The 18,459-nt window shown below is 43.2% G+C and overlaps 2 protein-coding genes across 4 annotated transcripts; one reads left to right on the forward strand and one right to left on the reverse strand.

The window, feature by feature from the left end:
• The first annotated feature begins 3,835 nt into the window (after positions 1 to 3,835).
• LOC5503140 (histamine H2 receptor) lies at positions 3,836 to 4,825 on the forward strand. Its single transcript, XM_001624193.2, has one exon. The coding sequence runs from the start codon at positions 3,836 to 3,838 to the stop codon at positions 4,823 to 4,825; it is 990 nt and encodes a 329-aa protein (XP_001624243.2).
• A 5,919-nt stretch (positions 4,826 to 10,744) lies between these two features.
• LOC125563179 lies at positions 10,745 to 13,113 on the reverse strand. Of its 3 annotated transcripts, none has more exons than XM_048728152.1 (3): positions 12,933 to 13,113; positions 12,076 to 12,268; positions 10,745 to 11,061 (listed from the first exon to the last, which is right to left on the reverse strand). In XM_048728152.1, the coding sequence occupies exons 1-3, from the start codon at positions 13,065 to 13,067 to the stop codon at positions 11,036 to 11,038; spliced, it is 354 nt and encodes a 117-aa protein (XP_048584109.1). In that variant the 5' UTR covers positions 13,068 to 13,113; the 3' UTR covers positions 10,745 to 11,035. The 3 variants fall into 3 exon arrangements, with proteins under 3 accessions (XP_048584109.1, XP_048584108.1, XP_048584110.1); XM_048728151.1 differs by having other exon boundaries at positions 12,086 to 12,268; positions 12,933 to 13,104; XM_048728153.1 differs by having other exon boundaries at positions 12,086 to 12,268; positions 13,062 to 13,082.
• Positions 13,114 to 18,459: the final 5,346 nt, after the last annotated feature.

Consider the following 18,459-nt stretch of genomic DNA (forward strand, 5'->3'; position numbering starts at 1 on the left):
ATATGAAAATCGCGAAAATAAAGTGTCGCGAAATATCGCCATCTCAAAATCGCGAAATTTTGACGTCGCGAAAATTAACTGAATAAGGTATATAGATTTTTAGGGGTGATGTTTAACCGGAAAACGAGGTTTACAGAGTCACAGAATTCCCAACATTCGAAAACAAAACATTTTCGAATAACCCCAAATGAGCAGGCTATCGTGACCCTCAATGGGGATATGTAACAGCTTTATTTTCCAGCGGCTCTTCTGCGGTAGTGACCTTTAAGAGCGCCCGCAAAGTACGCTGGATCCTCGAGCATGGGGTCCGAAATTCGAAATGAAGAGTTAACTCAAAGTTGGGGTCCGAAATTAGGAATGAAGAGTTAACTCAAAGTTGGGGTCCGAAATAAGGAATGAAGAGTGAGCTCAAAGCTGGGGTCCGAAATTCGGAATGAAAAGTGAGCTCAAAGCTGCGCTCCGCCGAAATTCGGAATGAAAGTGAGCTCATAGCTGAGGTCCGAAATTCTCCGCTCTCCTTGACATAAATCACTCTGGATCATATTTTTATCCGTCTGATTTACAGTATTTTTCTCGGAGTTGTTTTTTTCATCTCTCAGATTCTAGTAAATAGCTCGGAAATTTTGTATTTTGGAAATACCAAGAGAACATAAGATATCTATCTTATGCTTTCTTGGAAATACCCAATTTAGGTTGGAACGGTTTAACTTGTTACACTGCTATTGCGCATGCACGTTACACACGTGATTATTATGATTGACTGCATTCCAATCATTTTTGCAGTCAAAGACTTAAAACGTGCTTAAACCCGATTTTACCGATGGATAGGTCTGAAGCCTACTTAGGGTTAACCTATGTGTGTTAGAACACTTAGGCTAAGTGAAACGTTGTATTATCCATGAGCCGTATTCAATGCAAATGCATGCAAAAGAAGATGAAACAATCGACTCGATTCATTTGCACATAGTTGCATTGAATACTGCTCATAGATAATACGATGTTTGAACTTAGGCTTAGTTGAATGCAATATTTCATTGAAATGATCAACGCAAGAGTATTGTCCACCTTCCGAACAGACGCCGCAAACACAAGAAACCATACCACGGCTGCGTTTAAAAACAAGTAGAGAAAGGCGACAAGCTTATATTATATTATTTATCTATGTTTCTAGTAAACGCCTGCCTTAGCTTCAATCTTTTTGTCCCCGCAATTGATGTTCGTAAAATAAGGCAATTAGAAAAAAGGCAATTTTCACCAGGATTCTTAATTAGTGCAGGGGGCAAGGAAAGAGACAAAAAACAACAGGCCAAACGAACCTATAACAACTTCGCATGAGAGGAGGGAAGGATTTAAATGTTGAAAATATGTCATTTCAGGCATTTATCACTCCAGGATATGTTTTTAAGAAAAATGCAATTAATTTAATATGAGCTTCCGATGTGTCTAGTCTCCTTTTTCATCATTTTTTTTAGATGAATAAAACAGCGACAAATGGTAAAGAGACATAACGGCGTGTACGTGGGCTGAAGAAAAACGGGAAATTTAAAAGCAGGATTCCTGCTGAGTTGTGACGTTAATTCCCGAGTCATTAAGCATATCAAGAAAATTTAGCCAGAAATTGTCGTTTTTGCCAAACGCTTATTTGGAAAAACTGCCTGATTCTTGTAATTTGTAATCAGAAGAGGAAAACAGTGACTGTGACCATCTTTAGTCAATGGAGAAAGTCTCTGAAAGGAAACTAAGATTCCTCACTAACAGACCCCCAAAACGAACAAGGTTTTCTTCATATGATATTTAGTGAAAATAAATTCTTCTTTTAGCTGAGCGCTACGCTAATTACGGCCCCCATATGTCCGTTCATTATTTGTAAGTGGTTCTTAGTTATGTCTAAGCTATGCCCAAAAATCAATGTTTTTAGGATACACTTGAAATTTGTAACAAGTTGAAATGATCAATAAAAATTGTTTAAATACAAAAACATTCCTCCAACTCCTTGTACAAGTGTTAGAGGTCCGAGATCACCCACTGCGCATGCAGTGTGCGCAGGTTGTGGGAAATATATAAACAACTCGTTACTGACTTTGTAAACGACTCCTAAGATGCATATGTGAATCCCAATGCTTTATAATTAGCGTAATACCATGATCACCTCGGATTCTTTTGTTTTCTGAAGGACGATTACTAACGAAATTCCCTCGAAATCAATTGATAGATCAAAATTTCTCTCACGCATTAATGATGAGGGAGATTTAGTTTCTTAATTTCCTAAAATTTCTTCCTTTCCTCCACAGATTAAAGGACCCTAAATTTCGTTTAGGAGGCTAAACGCTCGACTACTAAGACTTTAGTGATGTCAGTTGTAAAAATTCCGTGTTGTTTGTCCGCGATGTAATGAAGCTGGTTGTGCTTTTTGTTCTTTAACTAGTTTTTGAAAATAGTTCTAAGCGTAAATGCGATGTTTTTTGCTTTTTTAATCAATTCTGTTGCCCGAAATGCCAATGGTCCAAAGTTAGCGTTTTTCTGATAATTCAAAAGCTATTTTTGTTTTGCTATCTCTATTGACAAGTCTAGTGAACATCGATGAGAATTTTAAGCCATTCAAAACACTCGAAGGTCGTGTTTTCAATATTACAAGATTATGCGGAATAACCAACCAAGTTTATAAAGTGATATTCGACAAAAATATTATGATTTAAGTCTCATATCAATTCAAGCGTTTGAAAACGCTGAAAGATACAACGTGACGTCATTAGAACATGTCATATCCTCCGCAAATAATCCTTTTATAGAAAAAAAGGTTTCTTCCATTTATGTTACATTTAGATGAAATAACCGAAAGAATTTTACTTTGTTTTGTTATGAACTGAGTCATATACTTTTATTGATTATTTTCTTTTTAACGTGCACGTGTCACTAGAGCCTTCAAATTAGCTCTTCAATAACAAATTATTGAGTAAGAAGCGTTTTCCCGGCCCGGGGATATAATACAATCCCCCGACAGGAGCAAAAAATGGCAAAATTAGAATTGTAAGGTTGTGTTAGCTTTTGTTTTCATTTTGCCTAGAGGTTCCTTGCATAATATAAAACAAAATAAGCTTTAGTATTTTTTGGTAGATGATCCTTTCCTGAGATATGATTGAGCAAAGTTGCCATAGATCATTAAAAAAGTAGCAGTTTCGCCCAATTTGTTCAATTTCAGACAAATCAAGAGTCTTACAATTTGCAATATCTCAAGAACGGATTATCTACCAAAAAATACTAAAGCGTATTTTGGTTGATAAAACACAAGGAACATCTATGCAAAAAAATCAATCAAATATAAGCTAACACGACCTTACAATTTTAATTTTGCCATTTTTTGGCCCCTGTCCAATTCACCCATAAGAAAAACATTCATTTTTAGCTCCTCTGATCTGCAAGCTGTTATGAAGTGGTATTATATTTAGGCTAGCTACGTAGGTAGTTGCTATAGCTAGTTGACATCAACTGGTAAGAGATTCGTATTCCCTGGTCTACTTGCCCCCCCCCCCCCCCCCCCTACTTGTATTAAGAGCTTTTTGTGAAACACCACTGATTAAGTTCTTCTTCTAAATTTCTTTATTGTCTTGAGCTCAATTTAAGTCTCATAAATACCGCACTATTTATAATACATAAAATAGGGCAATTTTCCACTTATGAAATAAAGCCGTGTGCAGCTGGCAACGAAATTAGTATTAATGAGATTCGTCCACACAAATTGCGATGTCTGTGCATTTTCTCATCAGAGTTTATCAGATTAAACACTGCGCCACCATCTTATCAAAAGTGCAAGCGATAAATTGGCTCCGTACTAATAATGAATTCCAGTGAAAAAGTTTGCCCACTTCAGCTTCCTTGGCATACGAGTTTCTATGGGATTCCATCCATCGTGAAATCGTCCAAGGCAGCTCTTATCACGCATTCAATAACTTTCCCATTCACAATCTTGCTAAACGCGCTAGTTTTCGTTTGTATATGGAGGAAGAACTCACTTCAAACCAACACTAATATCTTGTTAGCATCACTAGCCGTTACGGACTTGATGGTAGGCTGTCTGGCGCAACCTTTGTTCATAACTGAAGAGTACTTTAAACTTAAAGGCGAACTAAATTGTAACGTAGGGATGGCGTATAGTTGCGTTCAGTTTTTAGTTTGTGGGGCATCACTGACGCACATCGTACCGATCACCCTCGAACGATACATTGCGATCAAGTATCCCCTCAAGAGCTCTATCTGGATCACCAAGCGATCATTGATGGTCGTCATAACAATGTCATGGCTCATCGCTATTTCTGCCTTCGCTCTTACTATTCTCGGCTACACGACAAACCTGCAGGTTTACAAGCTCATGAGGGACATAACTGGCGCAGTCACTCTACTCATCTCTGCTATTTTGATTGGTTTCTGTTACTCTGCCATTCTTCGCATCAGCATCCGCCAGAAAAAAAAATGCCTCAACATTTTAACGCGTTCAAATGCGACGAGAGAAGAAAGAAAACGTCAGATCCGTGAAAATAAAGCCGCCAAGACCACAGCTATTGTGGTCGGCATGTTCTTCCTGTCCTACACGTCTGCAACTGCTTTTATGGTGGCTGTTTTAATCCACCCGGAGCCCAGTACGAGTACTGTGATGTTCGCTCTGTTAACCTGGTCAAGAACGCTCGTTTTGCTCACGTCACCTGCTAACCCTGTTGTATACTGCTGCCGAAGTAACGAGTTTAGAAAAGCTATAAAGGGCATGATCTTCAAGCGAGGAAGCAGCGTTGAAATGACATCCAGAAGAGGTCGAGCAGACGTGTCTTGGTAACAGAGGCACGTGAGCACGGGGGGGGGGGGGGGGGGGGGGGGGGCAAGCAGACCCGGGCCCCCGTTTCTCGAAAAAACTTTATTTTGCATTTGTGCTAAAGAATTCACTTTTTTGTTTCTTTTGAAGAACCGCTTTTATGTTTTAGAACAGTTCGAACTTCCTCTTGGTTCGTATTCCAAATGATTACGCTCAATAGGGCTATTTTCGAAGTTTTGCTGAAGCCAAAAACTTACCCGAAAAGTCTTGGATGACTGCGAGGTCCCGAGAAATTTCTTAATATTTAAGCTATGAGAATTTCGGGCCCGAGAAGTTCGGGAAGGATCAAAATCTATAAATCTATAAAGAGGATCATCCTTCACATGAATCTTTATGGTAAAATAGGATGTTTGACGATATTTCAACACATTCAGATACCATAAATTTTATAGGAATTAGCCAACTTTTCAAATTTAAGAAATAAAACGTTTTCGGGCCCGATAATTCTCGGGTGTTTCGAGAAACGAGCCCCAGCGCTTAGCTATAAAAAGAGGCGGGCAGACTTACCATATGTCACTCTAGGTGGTATCCCTGCACCTAGAGGGTGGCGCCATAGCTCAGTGGTACGGGTTTCGCTTCTAAAGGCAGAGGACCAGGACTCAAACACAGGTCGGGGCAACGTGGGATTGAATAGGTGTAAAAACTTGGCTCTCTACATTGGGAGTGTGTGTCCCTCGTGGCTCGGATGACTATGTTAAATGGCAGTCCCGTCTAGCAAAAACCTAGCTAACCAGCCTGTTATTGTGGGACTTTAAAAAAACAGTGAAGAAGGCCAGAGTCCATCTTCAGCGTCTGTACTTGCCGCATAACCAAAAGGGGCATTCAAATACTAACACTCTCTCATCCATGTAAACGGCGTGACAGCACAGTGCGCCTTATATAGTAGTCCGAATAAGACCCGGTGTAATGTAAATCCAGAGTAATTCAGCCTATGGCTGCAATTCTGGATAAAGTCGGCCCAGCTTCCTTTACTTCCCTGGTAGATGCTAAGTCGCCATGTGCTGTTATGCAAAGAACACTTTACTGGATTTGCGAAAAGATGAGCGAGGACAGAAACACTTTCTTCATACTTTGTAAACCGAGCACATTGCGGAAAACAGTCAGCATTTTTCACACAAAAAATAATCTTTAACGTGTAATCCCCGTTGCAGTGATTAATGCTGAAGTCAAATTATTATTAAAAACTCAGCCATTTTTTCTCTGAGAGGACACGTGAACAGCGCTTACGTACACGAGAGCAGCTAGCGTGCGCTGATTTTTCGAACACTCTCAGCAACTCTCAAAGAACGTTTGATCGCAGCCGTGTAAAAGAAAAGTGTGGGACTCTCACCGACCCTCTTCGACTCTTATTTTCGTTTGATCGAGGCCCTCGCCTCGGATTTTTAACAGAAGGGACCCGAAAGACCTCTTCAATGTACTTTCTCCTGTATTTTAGATAATGTCTTTTAAATTTACTGTATTTTTGGTTGCTACAAGGAGGGGGGGCGGGCCCACTGGGTCATCCCCATGGCTACGCCCCAGCTACGCTTGCTACATAGTCTAGGTCATATTCCACTCGCGTGGACGACAGCTCGGGGCAATATTAACGGGATTAAGTGAAAATTTATGCTACATCAGAAGACCGGGGGGGGGGGGGGACAACTATCTCTGCAGTGTTTTCCGCGTTTACAGGCGCGTACACAGTTTTGCATACCCCCTCCCCCCTCGGGAACGTGCCTGGTTTATTGTGAGATAGAAAACAATACAATTAACAACCGTTGTCTTTACACTTATCTGTCTAGTGTATTCTCTTCCTTCGACATTATAGGAAAGGAATTTTAGAGCAAATACTAGAGGACCGAAATCATTAGAATTGACCTCCCGCCATGACTGCAACTCACGCGAAACACGGGCGAAAGGTAATTACAAGATTAGTGCAACTCACGCGCAACGCGAGTGAAAGGTAATCACTAGATGAGTGCAACTCACACGCAACACGAGCGAAAAGTAATTACTAGGCGAGCGCAACTCACGCGCAACACGCGCGAAATTTAATTACTAGATTAGTGCGACTCACGCGCAACACGAGTGAAAGCTAATTACTAGGCGAGTGCAACTCACGCGCAACACGAGCGAAAGGTAATTACTAGGCGAGTGCAACTCACGCGCAACACGAGTGAAAGGTAATTACAAGGCGAGTACGACTTACGCGCAACACGAGTGAAAGCTAATTACTAGGCGAATGCGACTCACGCGCAACACGAGTGAAAGGTAATTACTAAGCGAGTGCAACTCACGCGCAATACGTGTGAAAGCTAATTACTAGGCGAGTGCGACTCACGCGCAACACGAGTGAAAGGTAATTACTAGGCGAGTGCGACTCACGCGCAACACGAGTGAAAGGTAATTACTAAGCGAATGCAACTTACTCGCAACACAAGTGAAAGGTAATTACAAGGCGAGTGCGAGTCACGCGCATCACGAGTTAAAGATAATTACTAAGCGAATGCAACTTACTCGCAACACAAGTGAAAGGTAATTACTAGGCGAGTGCGACTCACGCGCAACACGAGTGAAAGGTAATTACAAGGCGAGTGCAACTCACGCGCAACACGAGTGAAAGCTAATTACTAGGCGAGTGCGACTCGCGCGCAACACGAGTGTCAGGTAATTACTAGGCGAGTGCGACTCAGGCGCAACACGAGTGAAAGCTAATTAATAGGCGAGTGCAACTCACGCGCAACACGAATGAAAGATAATTACTAGGCGATTGCAACTTACTCGCAACACGAGTGAAAGCTAATTACTAGGCGAGTGCGACTCACGCGCATCACGAGTGAAAGGTAATTACTAGGCGAGTGCAACTCACGCGCAACACGAGCGAAAGGTAATTACTAGGCGAGTGCGACTCACGCGCAACAAGAGCGAAAGGTAATTACTAGGCGAGTGCGACTCACGCGCAACACAAGTGAAAGATAATTACTAAGCGATTGCAACTTACTCGCAACACGAGTGAAAGGTAATTACTAGGCGAGTGCGACTCACGCGCAACACGAGTGAAAGGTAATTACTAGGCGAGTGCGACTCACGCGCAACACAAGTGTAAGGTAATTACTAGGCGAGTGCGACTCAGGCGCAACACGAGTGAAAGGTGATTACTAGGCGAGTGCGACTCACGCGCAACACGAGCGAAAGGTAATTACTAGGCGAGTGCGACTCACGCGCAACACGAGTGAAAGGTAATTACTAGGCGAGTGCAACTCAGGCGCAACACGAGTGAAAGCTAATTAGTAGGCAAGTGCGATTCATGCACAAACGTGTAAAAGGTAATTACTAGGCGATAGCGACTCACGCGCAACACGAGCGAAAGGTAATTACTAGGCGAGTGCAACTCACGCGCAACAGGAGTGAAAGCTAATTACTAGGCGAGTGCGACTCACGCGCAACACGAGCGAAAGGTAATTACTAGGCGAGTGCGACTCACGCGCAACACGAGTGAAAGGTGATTACTAGGCGAGTGCGACTCACGCGCAACACGAGTGAAAGTTAATTACTAGGCGAGTGCAACTCAGGCGCAACACGAGTGAAAGCTAATTACTAGGCAAGTGCGATTCATGCACAAACGTGTAAAAGGTAATTACTAGGCGAGTGCGACTCACGCGCAACACAAGTGAAAGATAATTACTAAGCGATTGCAACTTACTCGCAACACGAGTGAAAGGTAATTACTAGGCGAGTGCGACTCACGCGCAACACGAGTGAAAGGTAATTACTAGGCGAGTGCGACTCACGCGCAACACGAGTGAAAGGTAATTACTAGGCGAGTGCGACTCACGCGCAACACAAGTGTAAGGTAATTACTAGGCGAGTGCGACTCAGGCGCAACACGAGTGAAAGGTGATTACTAGGCGAGTGCGACTCACGCGCAACACGAGCGAAAGGTAATTACTAGGCGAGTGCGACTCACGCGCAACACGAGTGAAAGGTAATTACTAGGCGAGTGCAACTCAGGCGCAACACGAGTGAAAGCTAATTACTAGGCAAGTGCGATTCATGCACAAACGTGTAAAAGGTAATTACTAGGCGATAGCGACTCACGCGCAACACGAGCGAAAGGTAATTACTAGGCGAGTGCAACTCACGCGCAACAGGAGTGAAAGCTAATTACTAGGCGAGTGCGACTCACGCGCAACACGAGCGAAAGGTAATTACTAGGCGAGTGCGACTCACGCGCAACACGAGTGAAAGGTGATTACTAGGCGAGTGCGACTCACGCGCAACACGAGTGAAAGGTAATTACTAGGCGAGTGCGACTCACGCGCAACACGAGTGAAAGGTAATTACTAGGCGAGTGCAACTCAGGCGCAACACGAGTGAAAGCTAATTACTAGGCAAGTGCGATTCATGCACAAACGTGTAAAAGGTAATTACTAGGCGATAGCGACTCACGCGCAACACGAGCGAAAGGTAATTACTAGGCGAGTGCAACTCACGCGCAACAGGAGTGAAAGCTAATTACTAGGCGAGTGCGACTCACGCGCAACACGAGCGAAAGGTAATTACTAGGCGAGTGCGACTCACGCGCAACACGAGTGAAAGGTGATTACTAGGCGAGTGCGACTCACGCGCAACACGAGTGAAATGTAATTACTAGGCGAGTGCGACTCACGCGCAACACGAGTGAAAGGTAATTACTAGACGAGTGCGACTCATGCGCAACACGTGTGAAAGGTAATTACAAGGCGAGTGCGACTCACGCGCAACACGAGTGAAAGGTAATTACTAGGCGAGTGCAACTCACGCGCAACACGAGTGAAAGGTACTTACTAGGCGAGTGCGACTCACGCGCAACACGAGTGAAAGGTAATTACAAGGCGAGTGCGACTCACGCGCAAAACGAGTGAAAGGTAATTACAAGGCGAGTGCGACTCACGCGCAAAACGGGTGAAAGGTAATTACTAGGCGAGTGCGACTCACGCGCAACACGAGTGAAAGGTAATTACTAGACGAGTGCGACTCATGCGCAACACGAGTGAAAGGTAATTACAAGGCGAGTGCGACTCACGCGCAACACGAGTGAAAGGTAATTACTAGGCGAGTGCGACTCAAGCGCAACACGAGTGAAAGGTAATTACTAGGCGAGTGCGACTCACGCGCAACACGAGTGAAAGGTAATTACTAGGCGAGTGCGACTCACGCGCAACACGAGTGAAAGGTAATTACTAGGCGAGTGCGACTCACGCGCAACACGAGTGAAAGGTAATTACAAGGCGAGTGCGACTCACGCGCAAAACGAGTGAAAGGTAATTACTAGGCGAGTGCGACTCACGCGCAACACCAGTGAAAGGTAATTACCAGGCGAGTGCAACTCAGGCGCAACACGAGTGAAAGTTAATTACTAGACGAGTGCGACTCATGCGCAACATGAGTGAAAGGTAATTACTAGGCGAGTGCAACTCACGCGCAACACGAGTGAAAGGTAATTACTAGGCGAGTGCGATTCACGCGCAACACAAGTGAAAGGTAATTACAAGGCGAGTGTGACTCACGCGCAAAACGAGTGAAAGGTAATTACCAGGCGAGTGCGACTCACGCGCAAAACGAGTGAAAGGTAATTACTAGGCGAGTGCGACTCACGCGCAACACGAGTGAAAGGTAATTACTAGACGAGTGCAACTCACGCGCAACACGAGTGAAAGGTAATTACTAGGCGAGTACAACTCACGCGCAACACGAGCGAAAGGTAATTACTAGGCGAGTTCAACTCACGCGCATCACGAGCGAATAAGGTGTAAACAGATATTATGTGAGATGTACACAGATGTGTAAGATGTAAACAGATATGTAAGATGTATAGATATGTAAGGTTTTCAATAAAAGAGAATTATGACCAACACAAAAATATAGTCTTGAACTGTAAATTTCTTATTTAATTTATTAATAAAGAATGTCGTCTTGTTTTACAAATTACAATAAATTACAGTAAATAAAGACAGGTTGCGGGACAGACACAAATGAAGCGACAATGCTTTATCAAAAACAGGTTTGTGTGGTTTATCAGTCGGAGCTATTCTATTCTGTGTTGCGTCGGTTGGAGCGACTTCATTTTATGTTTTGTAGACTTCCTGGACACACTCCAAGCCCGCATCCTTACAGGTAGACTTCTCCTTGACGCTGCTGGCGTTCATAAGGCACTCACGAGCGTCGGAAAGACATTTTCTCTGCAAAACAAGCATTGGTTTGACTATGGAGCTCATGATGTCATTTCAAGATGCAAACAGAGACTTTGTATTTGGAAGTTATGAATTTGCGCGCACTATTAGTCTCATTTGTGTCAATGTGAGCCGAATCAAATTGGGAATTCATATATTAGCTAAGTTAGCAAATTAACTTACTAGTACTAGTAAATGAAGTTGGGGGCGAGAAATTTTAGTGGTATTATTTTGAAATTTTATAGAATTTTAAAATTTTATAGGAAAAAACATACTAGTAAACAACAAATAACATTTCAAAATAATACCACTAAACTTTCTCGCCCCCAATTTCATTTACTAGTACTAGTAAGTTAATTTGCTAACTTAGAAAATATATGAATTCCCAATCAAATTCGTGCTCACAGAATAAAATCTCGTACTAACAGAATAAAATCTCGTACCCACGGAAAAAAAATCGCGTGCTCACAGAATAAAATCTCGTGCTCACGGAATAAACTCTCGTGCTCACGGAATAATATCTCGTGCTGACAGAATAATAATTATCTCGTGCTCACGGAATAAAATCTTGTGCTCACAGAATAAAATCTCGTGCTCACGGAATAAAATCTCGTGCTCACAGAATAAAATCTTATCCTCACAGAATAATAAAAAAAAACGACTCCCGGAGCAGTAGGTAATAAATTCCGTAAGAACAGATTGAAATCCTGTGCACAGCCGTGTATTTTGGTGAATGAACAGAAAACCGTATGGTACGTTTTTCTCATGGTAGGGTTATAGATGGTAAAGAAGTCCTCCCTTCCCCTCCCCTCCCCTCCCCTCCCCTCCCCTCCCCTCCCCTCCCCTCCCCTCCCCTCCCCTCCCCTCCCCTCCCCTCCCCTCCCCTCCCCTCCCCTCCCCTCCCCTCCCCTCCCCTCCCCTCCCCTCCCCTCCCCTCCCCTCCCTTCCCTTCCCTTCCCTTCCCTTCCCTTCCCTTCCCTTCCCTTCCCTTCCCTTCCCTTCCCTTCCCTTCCCTTCCCGTACCTCCACTTACCCACGGCTGTGCCTGTTCTGGTGTTTTATTACTATATTGTGGCTCGTCGGTTAGAAGAATATCACGAAGTAGTTCCCTTGCACTATTGCGTTCCAGGCACTTCAAGGTCGCCTCCCTACAAGCAATCCTCTCACTTTTGCTGAAGGCGTTAATGCACTCAGTAGCGTTGAAAAAACAAGAATGCTGCAAAACCAAGCATTGGTTTGACTGTGGAGCTCAATATGCAAACAGAGACTTTGTTTTGGAAGATATGAATTTTTACGCACTATTTGTTTCATGGGTGTTAATGCGAACCAAAGTAAATTCGTACTCACAGAATAAAATCTCGTGCTCACAGAATAAAATCTCGTGCTTAAGGAATAAAATCTAGTTCTCGCGGAATAAAATATCTTGCTCACAGAATAAAATATCCTGCCCACAGAATAAAATCTCGTGCTCACAGAATAAAATCTCGTGCTCACAGAATAAAATATCGTGCTTAAGGAATAAAATCTCGTGCTCACAGAACGAAAAAGAGGTCCAGGAGCAAGGAAAGGAATACGTGAGCATGGTTTGAAATCACGTGCAGTAGCCGAGTATTTTGGGTCATTGAACAGAAAACCGTATGGTACGTTTTGCTCTTGGCAGGGTTGTAGATGATAAAGAAGTCCTCCCTTCCCTCCCTGGTCTCCAAAGTCCTTTGCAGCCACTCGTGTTTGAGTTACACAACGCTCACCGTCACCAAGCAACGCAACGGCGATTGGTTCAGAGCGACCACACCCACGCGTTCGAAGGAGGCGCTTGGTGGCATGAGGAGTTGCGTGACTCCAACACGAGCGGCTTCTAAGAAGAAAATTCCGTTTCTTACAAATTTCTCTGGAGTAATGCCATGAAGGAATTCTCCTGAACGTTTTGTCAGACGATGACCTCTCTTTGACCGTGCCTCTACCAGCGTTAAAGCTAGTAGCAACGTCACGAGAATACACGCCATGTATACCTTCATGGTGGGAGCGACAACGCGGAGTGGATCCCCACGGTGTTTTCATCTCTTTATAAGCGATTCGCCTTTGAATTTTCTTTATCAACTTGACGACCTCACTATCGCCAGCCTTCATACGTCAAATTGCGAAATTGTCGGCATTGCTTTTATTGTTATCGTGGTATGTTTATCGGAGGACTTTTCTCTTTATCCGCTTGTCTAGCGACTTCCCCAGATTATAACAGCATTGTCATTTTATCCTTCAAACAAGTTATTTTTATTATTGCGTGGAAACCAAACCTAACAATATGAACGGTTAAATCCCGCATAGAAACTCCTTCGGGGTTTTAGTCTACGGAACAGATGCTCATTTGCATAAGCCACTGTCCGGCGTCCTCGATTCCATGCGACGCCATTTTCTGCCATTTGTCATGCCAACAGCCCACGCTTTGACGAAGGCGATGTTTTGCGTTTTATGTTTTGCGTTTTAAGTTTTATTACATTTATAACATTAGATAGTATGCTCGCCTGTTATACTTTTTAAACAAAAAAAATATCATGACAATAAAGTATAAGGGTCAACTTATCTCATGTTAGCAACTTCCTGAGAAGTCTTGAAAGAATCAGATTTTGGCGATATTTTGAAGAGAATGAATCACATGAGAAAAGTTCTAACTCACTAAATTTCACATTTTTGGTACATCCAGTCATAAGCAAAGTTAAAAGCCGAGACTCACAGCATAGCTAAAACTGTTATTTTACTTAATCTGAGTGAACTCTGAGCTCATATTTCCACCTGGTTTTAAGATTATTAAACGATTACAAGCTTGCATGGTTTTACCGTCTCCAAGCCGCGAAGCACGCATGTAATTATATTCTATATATCTCGAAAAGGCGTGGAAATCGCTGGAAAGTTTGTATTGGACGTTTGATAAGAATTCCTTCAGGAATATGTCTGGGAGGTCTGATTTCCGTAGCACCCTTTATTAAGAGCAAAAAGTCCTTCAATAGAATAGACATGCAACAACAGCCAATAATTATGTTTGCTTCTAAAAACATTTTTGGTACACCTTGCCATAGACTCGTTTTATGAAAATAATTACAATATATGAATCTCCAACTAATAAACTCTCGGTGTGTGAAAGATGGGCTCCAGATCCTAACGCGTAAAAAATAGGAGGATAAATTCAAAAGTGTGTCATTTACTCAGTCTCGACTAAATCTTTGTTCTAGCCGTAGAAGCGTGCGTAAATAGCAAACAAATGAACAAGTGACCGTGCATTCCAGCATGGCAACTGTGTTAAAAATAAACTTCCCTCTTTTTTTTCCAAAATTTTGTTTATTTGGACTAAATACAATTTTGTTATTATGCGTGAACATTACTCTTTAGGATGAGGCACAATTTAGAAAATGAAAACGAATAAAACGCTCAAAATATAATTTTATTCACGTCCTAGAGATTTTATGCTAATAAGTCGAGAATGATTTTTATTGTAAATTTCCTCTTCGCATTATCATGGGGCGTTCTTCTAGAAATGTCTCTGTTATAATTAAAATAATTCCTAAAATATTGGGGTCATTTGCCTTTAAGGCTCTTGTTTACCAATTTCAGAATATTAAGGTCACGTCTTACATGCAATCCTGGCCAGCGCTAGCACTGTATAAACTCGGCATTCACACATATCGTGGGAAAATCTCAACCATTGATGTTATCGTGTTCTTTGATGTGTGTTGTTTTCTCTATATTGACCCTTAGCTCAAGGTGGATAAAGGCGTCAAGAGCTTTCGTGGGGGACCAATAATGGCGCGAGGTTATCATTTCATGAATTTTAGCCCCCATGTATTCTCTTTAAAGTCCCCATCCAATCCAATCTTGGTCTGACTGGACCCTCTAATGCAAACAGTCTACGGAACAGATGCTCATTTGCATAAGCCACTGTCCGGCGTCCTCGATTCCATGCGACGCCATTGACGTCATCGTTTCACAGGGATGAGATAACTTATCAAGCTTTCTACGTAGCTCAATGATAATAAACCCAAGCCTGTACTTGAGCGCAAACTTTGAAACATTTCAAAATTTAACGTGAGCAACTTTTCTAGCCGAATTCTTTTAAATTTTTTTCAGGAAACGCACTAAAAGTATAGATATGTTGGAAGAGAGCTTCTGAGGAGAAATGCGACCGAACAGAGCATTTTGGGGTTTGAGTTAGAAGGCTGTTTTACTCAAAGTTTCTAAGCTGGTCGCAAAACTTTGTAAATCATTCACATTAACATGATCATTTCTAAGAAATCTTGAAGATCGGACGTATTTGGTTCTTTCCTTCACTAAAATATATCCTTCAGCCTTGTTATGCAACAGCTGAACTATTCAATTTCATCATAACAGCCATTCAAATTTCGCGCCCTATTTTTATGTTGATTTTATACATATTTAGTATATAAGTGATGGTAGTAATATATTCTTAATAAATCTCCTGATGAGTGGGCAACCACGAAACAGGCTTGTAGAGATGAAACGGTAGTTCGCGTGTTTTTTTTCCTACAAACCAAGATATATCCCGCTCTACACCTATGTATTGAGCACTGTTATATGAACGCCTGTACTCACGCATTAGCTCCAAGTTTCAGCTTGTCGAGCACTCTACGGCTACCCATAATGGAAAAATTCAGCATTAACTACTCGTCCAAGAATATCCCACTACCATCACGTAATGACTACCTTCAACGCCTCATCGAAAAGACCGAGCACTTTTTACGCAGAATGCGCTGGAAAGCCGACTTCTTTCTCAACCCCGATCCCACTTCGTTTTCAAAAGAAACGTACGGCTTCAAATCGACCAAAAACCCTCCTCCTATTGATGAATTAAAAGACTTTGAAGACGACATGCTGAAAATGATCCAGTCCGTAAAATTCAAAGAAGCGAGCAGCCCATTCCTCAACAAGCTAAAAAAGACAGCGACCGCATATAAAATGAACCAAAGCTCCTAGTCGCCGCCGACAAAACTACAAACTTCTATAAACAGAACCGTCAGCCTACAAGAATCTCCTAGAAAAAGACATAACAAAATCCTACAAGAAAGCTCCACCCGAGACTACGCAAGCCATCCACAAAGAAAACAAAAACATCGCGACAAAACTAGGAATCGACGATAGAATGGAAACCACGGCCAACAAACAAGCATTTATAACACTCAAAGACCACAAACCGAACTTCGCTAATAAACCGACCTGCAGACTCATCAACCCTACCAAGTCCGAAATAGGCAAGATCAGCAAAAGTATCCTCGACCGCATCAACACCACCATCGCAACAAAACGTAACTTTCACCAATGGAAAAGCACTAAAGCCGTAATCGACTGGTTCACATCAACAAAAAACAAGACAGCATCCAACTTTATATGTTTCGACATAGTGGAATTCTACCCATCCATCAGCCAAGAACTCCTAAACAAAGCCCTCGACCGCTGACTACGACTGCATCACCGCTGAAGAAAAAAACATCATAACCCACGCCAAGAGCTCTATCCTAGTTCACAACCAAACACCCTGGAACAAAAAAGGCAACTCGACATTCGACGTGACAATGGGAAGCTACGACGGCGCAGAAACATGCAAACTTGTAGGCAACTTCCTCCTCTCCCAACTCCAAGACCTTAACATCAACGTAGGATTCTACCGCGACGACGGACTAGCCATCACAAGCGCCACACCTAAAAACAGAAAATATCAAGAAAGAACTATGCCGCATCTTTAACAACAAGGGACTGCGAATCACCATAGAAGCCAACAGGCGAGTAGTCAACTTCCTTACGTCACATTCGACATGAACCGCAACACCTACCAGCCTTTCACCAAACCGAACGCCCCACTACAGTACGTCCACCGCGAAAGCAACCACCCACCTACCATCACAAAGAATATCCCTGCCAGTATCAACAAACGCTTATCTACACTATCACATCAGACAAAGAAACCTTCGACCAAGCCGCCTCGCCATATCAGAAAGCACCCGACGAAAGTGGATATAACTACACGCTGCACTACGAACCAAACACCACAAGCAAACGCAAGAACCGCCAGCGCAACAACATCATCTGGTACAACCCCCATTTCAGCAAGAACACAAGCACCAACATCGGCCACAGATTCCTCTCACTCATAGACAAGCACTTCCCTAAAGACCACAAACTCAGAAAAATCTTCAACCGGAACACGATCAAAATCAGTTATAGCTGCATGAGCAACACCAAGCAGATAATTGACAGCCACAACAAACGCATAATCGCCTCATCAATAACAACCGAAGACGCCCCTACCTCCCTCACCACCGCCAATAACAAAACATGCAACTGCAGACAAAATAACGCGTGCCCCCTTGACGGAAACTGCCTCCAATCATCTGTTATCTACCAAGCTACTGTTACTACTACAACTACACTACAACTACTACTACTACGCGCAACACGAGTGAAAGGTAATTACTAGATGAGTGCAACTCACGCGCAACACGAGCGAAAGGTAATTACTAGGCGAGTGCGACTCGCGCGCAACACGAGCGAAAGGTAATTACTAGGCGAGTGCGACTCACGCGCAACACGAGTGAAAGGTAATTATTAAATGAGTGCGACTCACGCGCAACACGAGTGAAAGGTAATTACAAGGCGAGTGCAACTCACGCGCAACACGAGCGAAAGGTAATTACTAGATGAGTGCGACTCACGCGCAACAAGAGTGAAAGGTAATTACTAGGCGAGTGCGACTCACGTGCAACACGAGTGAAAGGTAATTACTAGGCGAGTGCGACTCACGCGCAACACGACTGAAAGGTAATTACTAGATGAGTGCGACTCACGCGCAACACAAGTGAAAGGTAATTACTAGGCGAGTGCGACTCACGCGCAACACGAGTGAAAGGTAATTACTAGATGAGTGCGACTCGCGCAACACGAGCGAAAGGTAATTACTAGGCGAGTGCGACTCACGCGCAACACGAGCGAAAGGTAATTACTAAGCGAGTGCGACTCACGCGCAACACGAGCGAAAGGTAATTACTAAGCGAGTGCGACTCACGCGCAACACGAGTGAAAGGTAATTACTAGGCGAGTGCGACTCACGCGCAACACGAGTGAAAGGTGATTACTAGGCGAGTGCGACTCACGCGCAACACGAGTAAAAGGTGATAACTAGGCGAGTGCGACTCACGCGCAACACGAGTGAAAGGTGATTACTTGGCGATTGCGACTCACGCGCAACACGAGTGAAAGGTGATTACTAGGCGAGTGCGACTCACGCGCAACACGAGTGAAAGGTAATTGCTAGGCGAGTGCAACTCACGCGCAACACGCGCGAAATTTAATTACTAGATGAGTGCGACTCACTCGCAACACGAGCGAAAGGTAATTACTAGGCGAGTG

Source organism: Nematostella vectensis, chromosome 5, assembly GCF_932526225.1.
Source record: "Nematostella vectensis chromosome 5, jaNemVect1.1, whole genome shotgun sequence".
Taxonomy (NCBI): domain Eukaryota; kingdom Metazoa; phylum Cnidaria; class Anthozoa; order Actiniaria; family Edwardsiidae; genus Nematostella; species Nematostella vectensis.

What these genes read in the sequence shown, in the direction of transcription:
- LOC5503140 (XM_001624193.2), top strand. Translation starts at nt 3,836, where the DNA reads ATGAATTCCAGTGAAAAAGTTTGCCCACTTCAGCTTCCTTGGCATACG.
- LOC125563179 (XM_048728151.1), bottom strand. Translation starts at nt 13,067, where the DNA reads ATGAAGGTATACATGGCGTGTATTCTCGTGACGTTGCTACTAGCTTTA. An exon ending in GCATTACTCCAGAGAAATTT is followed by an intron (nt 12,269 to 12,932) that starts GTAAGAAACGGA and finishes TTGGTTTTGCAG; the next exon opens with CATTCTTGTTTTTTCAACGC. An exon ending in CAGAACAGGCACAGCCGTGG is followed by an intron (nt 11,062 to 12,085) that starts GTAAGTGGAGGT and finishes CTTGTTTTGCAG; the next exon opens with AGAAAATGTCTTTCCGACGC.